The 8,688-nt window shown below is 44.9% G+C and overlaps 1 protein-coding gene across 3 annotated transcripts in view; it reads right to left on the bottom strand.

Annotated features, from left to right (window-relative positions):
* Window positions 1-335: 335 nt before the first annotated feature.
* The window catches only part of Rprd2 (regulation of nuclear pre-mRNA domain containing 2), a 92,550-nt gene continuing 84,197 nt past the window's right edge, over window positions 336-8,688 (bottom strand). The window contains exons 10-12 of one of the 3 annotated variants that reach the window (XM_010616399.1): window positions 7,673-7,873; window positions 4,702-5,741; window positions 336-4,419 (exon numbers count right to left, since the gene is read on the bottom strand). In XM_010616399.1, the coding sequence (XP_010614701.1) occupies window positions 2,974-4,419; window positions 4,702-5,741; window positions 7,673-7,873 (2,687 nt within the window). In that variant the 3' untranslated portion in view covers window positions 336-2,973. Of the gene's footprint in view, window positions 5,742-7,672; window positions 7,874-8,688 lie in introns of all 3 variants that reach the window. The other 2 variants (XM_010616400.2, XM_010616398.1) reach the window with 2 other exon arrangements.

Below are 8,688 nucleotides of genomic sequence, written 5' to 3'. Positions count from 1 at the left end.
CTGAAGCTTAACTGCATGAACAGGTAACTTCAGGGTAGTGAATACTCTGCAATTAGGAAGTTTAGCATATTCACATTATCTAGATAGGTTTGCTGTACCATGTATTATTACAAAGAGTGTTCTGGTATTGGAAAGGATACAAGTCCCACTCTCTGCTCACCTCTCAAATCAAACCATTACTTCAACTCTTGGGAGGGCAGAGGGAAGCAGGGAGGGCTCTCATCTACACTGGCTTAAGAATGAACTCTTACAAAATACGTAAGGGCCCTATTTCTGATACTGCATGACTAACTTTAAATGGTACTGGTGTGTTCACTAGGATTCTTTGTCTGTGATTTTACAGTGAGCACCAAAGGCCTTATAATAGCTCATGTTCTGCTTTCATATGAATCATGTCCTTCCTAAGACACACTATGCTATGCTTTCTTTAAAAAATATCTTGTTTATTTTTTTTAAACTCAGGTTGAAATACAAAAGTCAGAGCATGGTCACAGAGTTTTAAATCACAGACACAGAAGAATAAAACCTCTTTGTTTCATGTTTATGAATACCAGAATTATCTTGTTTCACTATATCACATATATACACTGTCCTCTTCATTTACTATAGACAGATTTCTTTAAAATCAGTAACCAACAGCCTCATACAAGTCCTCACTTCCATCCTGAAACAAATGCACTGAGGATTCTGTGGCAAAAACAAAACAAAAATATTCCACAAGTTCACCTTTGAACTACACTTCTTTCATGTGTCAGCCATCATGTTTTGGGGACAATCACCCTGCCCCAATATTCAGGAAGCCACTTTCCTGACATCCCAACATTTCTGATAAAATCAAAGGTCAGAGAGCCTTTTCAAGTAAACACTACATTTAGCTTAAACAAGAGCAGCAGAAAGAATTCACATTCTTGTATTCTAGAATGAAAAACATGCCACTTCACTTTCGAATCAATTCTGTAAGTCAAATAGAATCCCCTACCCCAGCCCTGTTCTATTTTCCCTGTGTCTTAGGAACCAATACATAACTATTTCCTTTGCTTCGCTATACTGTATGTCCTGTCCCACATGAAGGTCATGGCGCCAGGCATCTTTGTAGGGACAGCTGCAGGACAGAGGCTTGAGAGGGTCAAAGAGAGGAGCAGCTGGCTTAAGGCCAGGTAAGCATTAGGGGGATGAATGACTCATCACACCCTAATCACAGAACACAGGGTGAGCCCAAGCAAACAACGTAAAATACCTTACAAAAAACTCCCAAACTAGGATGCACACCTGGCTTAAGCTGCTTTCTCTGAAAAGCAAGTTTATTGTGAGACAAAGAATGGTCTTGTCACATTATCCAGCCTCTCCCATTATTAGAATTCCTCTCCCTTACTCCCCTAGTTAGTTCTATACTAAACTAGGAGAAAATACATGAACTTGCTAGGATGTTTTACTCATCTAGCTGGAGATTTATAATTCAGTGGGGTGAAACACTGAATTAAAGAAATGTAGTAAGCAGTTATTTGCTTTTCAGTGCCGCTAGACCCAAAGACATAAAGTACAGTGCTTGTCTTTTCCCAAGTACTACATGTGGAAACATAAACAAGCTTTTAGTCCAGGGGGACGGAAAGCACTTAGGGTCTCACGCAAAATGACTTGAGGGCAGAAACCTTCTTTTCTTCCTGTTGGGGTGGGGAGAAGGTTAGTCCCTTGAAATCTGCTTGCTACCTGTGGAGTGGGGTCAAGCTAGTTACCAGTTTCCTCATTTCTCAGGACTAAGACCAGCACAGCAGTGCCCACCTGTTGAAGAGGTACACTATAAACATACTACTGAGTCTCCTCCTGAAATACCAAGAAGAGGGGTGCATACAGGACTGAGGTGAGGGGAGAAGATAAAGACAAACGTTTCCTTTCTCTTCAGTGTTAATCCTTGCTGAAAACCACCAATAAATATTACATTAAGGAGGCATCATGGTAACTTTAATGTCTATTTCTTTTATTAAGAGATGCAGAGATATTTCAGTTGAACCTTTGTATCAATGGCCAACTGTACTGACTTTCTTTCCAGCCAAAAGTAAAAACTGAGGGAGAAAAAGAAAGCCCAGGAAAAAAAGCAAGAGGCAAGAGCATGGCACAAGATTTTTGGAAAACTATTTCAAAATGTGTCCTATTTTCTAGATTAAAAGTCCAGCCAGGTTATACCACACCTCTAACTATTCCTTTCCTAGCTTTATATATGGTACTCACTCCTTATTTTTACCCTGCATTTATATTTAGCCTCCTCTCTCTCACTCCAAGAACAAAGAGAAAAAATTTCTACTAAGAATAAGGTTTGTAATGCCTCAAAGTTACTGCTGGATAGTACTTTGGAGAAAGAGGTGGATTTTAAAAAACTAAGCTGTTAGGAGAAGGGTAAAGAACTAAACTTCAACATGCCTTAAAAAAACAAAACAGAAACCAAGCAAGCCTGACAAGCCCAAGGCTGGCGCGCTTCCTGTCCTTCGCCTGAGAGCGGTGCAGAGCCCAGGAGGGAGCTGCACTGGGTACAGTGGTCACTAAGCTTGAGAGGGGAGGACACAGGAACCCTTCTGCTGACTACTGGGTGGGCAAGCCCCAAATAACACCCCAACATTGCACGTCATCATCTGTACTGATGGAAGTTTTATTTCAAATGTAGTAAATAGTCTTCAGTAGATGGGAAAAAGATTGTTTTCCTCCCCACTCCCCAAGCCCCCAGCCATATGAAGTGGCTTTGGTTGTGGGTTTTTTTTCTTCCCCCCAAATACCATCAACTCAGGGAAGGTAGTAAGTGCAGTGGGAGGGAGGACTTGATGGAATAGTAAAATGGAGGCATGTGTAACTTTTCAGTTTGGGAGGAAGGCCCTTACCATAATAAAAAATAAAGCAAGGGAGGGAAAACAAAAACAACAACAAACCAAACTCCTACTTCCAAGGCTCTCTAAACTGTTCCAAATGCTTTTCCCTTGGTTTCCATCAGTACCTGGGAGGGAAGAATGGGCGTTTTGGTGCAAAGAACGGAGGGCCCCTAGCAAAAGGTGGCCTGGGTCTCTTTAAACTGTGGAATGGGTCTCTGCTGAGAAAAGGTTCCCTAGGCCGAAAGTCTGGCCGGGGATTCCGTAAAATCATACCACTTCGGTTGATGGTGTCTCTGTGTGAGGGACCCAAGGGGGGGCCACTGCTGCTGTTGCTGCCCCCCACAACTCCTCCGCCATGGGCTGGGCCCAGGTGCTCCAGAGGGTGGGAGGGTAGGCTCAGGCTCTCGCGCACACGGCTAGGGCCAGGGCCGTTGAGGTCCCGTTGCGGGGGGCCCCCATGGTCCCTGGGTCCCGTGAGCATGCCAAAATGCTCAGCCAGGGTCCCTTGAAGAAGGGAACTATGGTCCTTGGGAAATACTGCCACAGTCCCTGCCACTCCGTGCTCTGCCAGTGGTGGGGTAGGGAAGGGTACAACTCCAGAGTGGTCAACAGGGGGTGGAGGCGGTGGAGTAGAAAAGGGGACACCACTCCCACCACTGCTGCTAAGTTCCCCAGGGGGCGGAGGAGGGGGTGGGGCAGGGAAAGGAACTCCGCTGTGCTCTCCAGGAGGAGGCGGTGGGGCAGCATGGGACAGGGCTGCCTCCTTTGTGAAAGGGTTCGAGAGATCCACAGAGGGCAGATGAGCAGGTGCATCTCGAGAGAAAATACCACCATGATCCTTAGGAGGGGCAGCTGGGGCAGGTGACGGCCCCACTGGCTCTCTCTGGAAGGGTGTCCCATGTTCCAAGGGGGACGGGGTGAGATGGTGCTCAAATGTTGAGTTGAAACTGTTGGAACGAAAGCTGCCGACACTCTCCTGAAACTGGGGTGCCCGTTCCTTGTAGGGTGTTTTAAAGCCAGTGAGTCCTCCGCTGCCCCCACCCCCAAGGGTTGCCAACTCAGAGGCACTTGAGGGTCCATTGTCAAAAGAGCTGCCTGATGTGCTCAGATCAAACCAACCCACCCTTGAAGCCTCTCGCCCATGTCCTCTATTTCCCTTCCCAGGAACTCGGATGGACTCTACGGTCTGTATTGGCTCCCCTGACATCCTCCTATTGGCTGCGTTACGATAACCCAGAGTTTCTATAGGGGCCCCCTTTTCTTCAGTGCTATCAGGCAGGTCTAGGCAGGAGGAAGACACGCGGGTTTCTATGCGGTAGTGCTCTTCTTGTTGCTGCTGATCAGAGGTGGGCAGGCTGGGCTGGGCGAGGCTGGTCAGACTGATACCATCACCGGAAGTGCCCTTGTTGGGGGTTTGGCCAAAATGCTTATCATCTGAGGGCTTGCGTGAGGCGTTTTTAAGCATATTCTTAAACTCAATCGTCGATGTGGTGGAAATGGTGGAGGACAGGACTTTCTCCACGCCTGATGTGGGTGGGTGGCCCGTGGGAGCAGCAAGGGTATTCTGCGGAGAGAAAAGGGAACGATGTGGGACTGGGTGAGGAGAGTCTGGGTACTGCTTCTGTGGCAAACTGAGGTGCCCAGTGGTAGACTGAGACAAGCTATTGTGGTTGGAGTCAGGGGCAAAAAATGAATCATTCTTACTCGGTGATGGTGACCGGTCAGACCCAGGATCATTCCCTCTTATGCTGAAGGTACCAAATAGCCCAGGGGAGGATGAGAGACGCTCACAGTTCTCACTAGAGTCCAAGAGGGCCCTTACAGATGGAGGAAAGGCAGACTTTACCCCAAATTCTTGGGCCCTGTGGCTATAATTGGACAGGATTGGCTGATACTCGGTGGCATCAGAAAGCTTGGTTGACTTCAGGATAGATTTGGCTGGTTTCTTCTCTAGGTTCATCATGGCAGAGGGTGGAGGCCCTGAATACTCAAAATCTCGATAATCCTCATCTTCTTGGAAAGAAGTATCTGGATAGAACTTTTCCTGTGAAGAGTCCATCAGGGAAGATGGTCTCTCCATTCCATCAGAAGGCTGCTTATAGGGAGATTCACTGCCCAGGCCAAAGGGTCGATATGTAGATACGGAATTGGAGAGCTCCCGGGGATAGCTTTCATCTCTCCCAGGGGGTGGTGATCTTGTACTGCTGGGTGTCGAGGAACCAGGGCTAATGATCTTAGAAAGCAGGGACACAGTATCTACACTGCTTGATGTGGGCTTGTCCATCATCTCATCCTGGGTGGGAGTCCCACTCCGTTCATCCCGAACCGGGGTTCCGTCAATGTTGTCGATTGAGGTGCTAGTAGGGCCACGCTGGAAGTCTGAGGGGTGGCTCTCTGATGGGGCACTGGATCCCAAACTGCTCAGGATTGGGATGTTTAAATTTAAGCCACTGAAACCAGGATTACCTTTTAAGAAGTTGTGTATCTTCATTTCCAGACTTGGGGAGGTGGACTCAGACTCCAGCTTTGGCTTGGAGCTCTCTGAAGATTGGCACATGGCAACTTCAGTAGGTGGGGCAGCAGGGCTAGTACTGTGGGTACCAGTAAACCCCAGAGAGTTGGACGGTAGTTTAAAAGTAGTGCTTGGAAGCCCTGGGCTTTGCCCTATTGATGCCTTGATGGCTGAAGTTGAAGAGACTTCAGAAGTTGATGAATTAGGAGAATAGTTGAAGCTTTTGGGAATAAAAGACTGGGTATTGGAGGGCACATTTCTTCCTTTTACAGTAGAGACTGTGGTATTGGCAGGGGAGGCGGAAGTGTTCTGGGACGTAGCTTCACTGGCTGGGGCTTGGTTCCCAGTGACACTCTGAAGCAAAGATGACAGGCCTGTAGAAACAGAGATTACAGGGGTTAACAAGCACTCCCTACTTATGATAAAAACAATGTGGGCTTGTTAGTTATTCAAGTTCACTCTGGTGGGAACCAGACAGACTTTATTTAAAATACAAAGCCAAAGGGAATCCAGACCAAACAAGCCACGGCTAGATGTCACTGAAAACGTTGGTCCTATTTATCAATCAGAGAACTAATCATTGAAATGTTTCCAGTACAAGCCAGAAACAAGTCCAGCATGGCACAATTAAAAAGCAGCAGGAAGGCAGAGATTTTTTAATGTCAGAATCAGTCAGTTTAAATAAGGCAAAGCAGAAAAAGAAAGGAAGCAAACTAATCCTAAAACAACAGTTCAAGTCAGCATCTCTTAACTTTTGATCTGTGAAAATGCTTCTCTAAATGCAAATGGACACCCTACCCCATCCTTCCTTTCCAGGCTCCACAACTGACTCTGACACGCAAATGCACACTGTTATTCTTAGGAAGAAGACAGGTATGAGAATTTCAGAAACTTATTTGAATAAATTTCAGAAATTTATTTACTACACTGGTGTCACCTTTTGGGAAACAATGCTTCCAACCATCAGTTTTGTTTGTAAAATGTAGCAATCACAAACATGTACCACAAGACAAGACAAAGGCAGACCAATAAGGGCACTGATCGTTTCACAAGAAAACATACAATTCCCATTTTATAGCTTGGAAAAATCTAAGGATTGTTGATTAGTTTGAAGTTGACACAAATGAGATTTAACCCGTTTTACTCAGGGACAAAACCTGCTCCTAACCACAGATAAAATATTCTTTGGGGCAAAGGCTAAAATTCACTAAGGCAAACTTTCTGTAGAAAATGCTCTAAAAATATTTTAAGGGGTTAATATAAGATCTTACCAATTCAATAATACCCCAATCATATTTGCAAAATTTATCTAATTTCTGGTCATAAATGAATACAGATTTCACCCAGCTAGGCGCATGCTTTGTGATCCTCCTGACTTGGCCTCCCAAGTAGCCAGGATTCAGGTGTGAACCATCACACCTGGCTCAGATCTGAAGAATTTCAAGGTCATATCACTCTTGTGATGTTTTTAAGCGATGTACTTTTAAATAAGGCTCCCTGGGGTAATTTGTTTTGTTTTGCAGACAGGGTCTCTCTCTCTGGTTCAGGCTGGCCTTGAACTTACTCTGTAGCCCAGGCTGATCTTGAACTTGCAGTGATCCTCCTGCCTCAGCCTCTGGAGTACTGGGATCATAGGCGTGAGTCTCCATGTCCAGCTTGAGGCTGCCTGGTTTTAACTGTTATCCAATCACCTACTATCAGTATTTAATGCCCTAAAATGGACTGTTAACTTCAGTTATCTTTTCTTTAAAAAAAAAAACAAAAACAAACAAAACATGCTTCATTTTTAAAGTTTCCTGGCTATACAATTTCCCCTCCTGTTTAATTCCTAGTAGTCACTGTTCTCACCAAACCTACAAGTTTTTTTTTTTGTTGTTTTTTTGGAGACAGGGTCTTGCTGTGCTGCCCAGGATGCCTTGAACCTGTAACTCTCCAGGGCGGCTACAGCCCAGGCTGGCCCTGAACTTGTGACCTTCCTGCCTGAGCTGGAATTACAGGTGTGCACCACAGTGCCTGGCTTCCTTGTGCTTTGATATATGAATATATATATATATTTTTTGGGGGGGGCGGTCACCGGGGATCAAACTCTGGATCTTGTGCTTGTTGTTGCGGCGCCACTGAGCTAAATCCTGGCCCTTGCTTTGATGCTTTGTAACTCTCTAATGCCCGGTTATAGGTCATAAATATAAAGAGAATACTGAATTAACTGCATTATACATTTCACGGCTTTGGCTTCCTCAGAAATGGAATTCTGGGTTAAGCAAGAGACAGATAATTCAAGTCTCTCTGGCACAAATCTGTTTACCTTGCAGTGCAGGGGCTGACTGTGTCTGAGTTTTGGAAAGAGCAGACAGAATACTCTCAGGGGTGATCTCCACCTTCGAGAGGATATTTGCCAGAGGGTTGTGAGGTGTGGTTGCGGCAGGTGCAGGTGTTTTCAGGCTGCTGGTGAGGTTGCTGGGACTGGTAGGAGTTCCTGGAGAAGGTCTTGATGCAGGACTGACCCCTGGTGGCAGAAAGATAAACTCAAAACAATGTAATTTCAAAATGACTTTCCTCTGTGACTGACCTGCAAATAATCCCTCATCATGGTTATGTACGAACAAAAGTCTGAAAATTAAATCAAAATCTGCCTCTTGAGTTACTTTCATATACACGCATTATTTCTGAGAGCCCCTGTAAGAAGAGAACAGGACACCTACTTTTTTCTCCACCAAGTGGTACCTACACTTCGGAGCCCAGCAGGGCTCAGGACACTGCAACTGAAGAACTCTTTCCGTGTACTTTTTTTTTTTTTTCTTTTCCAGTACCAGGGATCGAACTCAGGACTTTGATCTTGTGAGGCAGGAATGGTGCCACTGAGCTAAATCTCCAGCCCCCATAAAGTGATTTGGTTTTGAAATGGCCTTTAAAATGAAATTATAGAAGCAACCTCCTTTACAATTTTCCATTTTTTTTAAAACACTGGGTTGATTTTTAACCTAGCAAAAATAGGTGTATGTTAAGAGAAAACAAACATTAAATTTTAAAAATGATAACCATAAAGATTTAATAAATATAAGTGATAAGCAAATGAAAAAAATTCAACAACATCTTTAATTAATTTAAGAATACATAGTAAAGCAAACAACCTTTTCTTTTTGGGGCAGTGATGTACTGCATACTGGGCTACATTCCCAGCCCTCTTTTATATTTGGAGATAAGGTCCTGCTAAGTCACTAAGTTGTCCAGGCAGGGCTCTAACTTGTCATCCTCCTGCCTCAGCTGCTCAGAGTTCTGGGATTATAGATGTACACCACAGTGCCTGGCTACAAACTATAT

The sequence above is a fragment of the Fukomys damarensis genome, unplaced genomic scaffold (assembly GCF_012274545.1).
Source record: "Fukomys damarensis isolate Sample0158 unplaced genomic scaffold, DMR_v1.0_HiC HiC_scaffold_33, whole genome shotgun sequence".
NCBI classification, from domain to species: Eukaryota; Metazoa; Chordata; class Mammalia; order Rodentia; family Bathyergidae; genus Fukomys; species Fukomys damarensis.
Note: the sequence above shows the minus strand (reverse complement) of the source record. Positions and strands in the feature narration are given on the sequence as shown.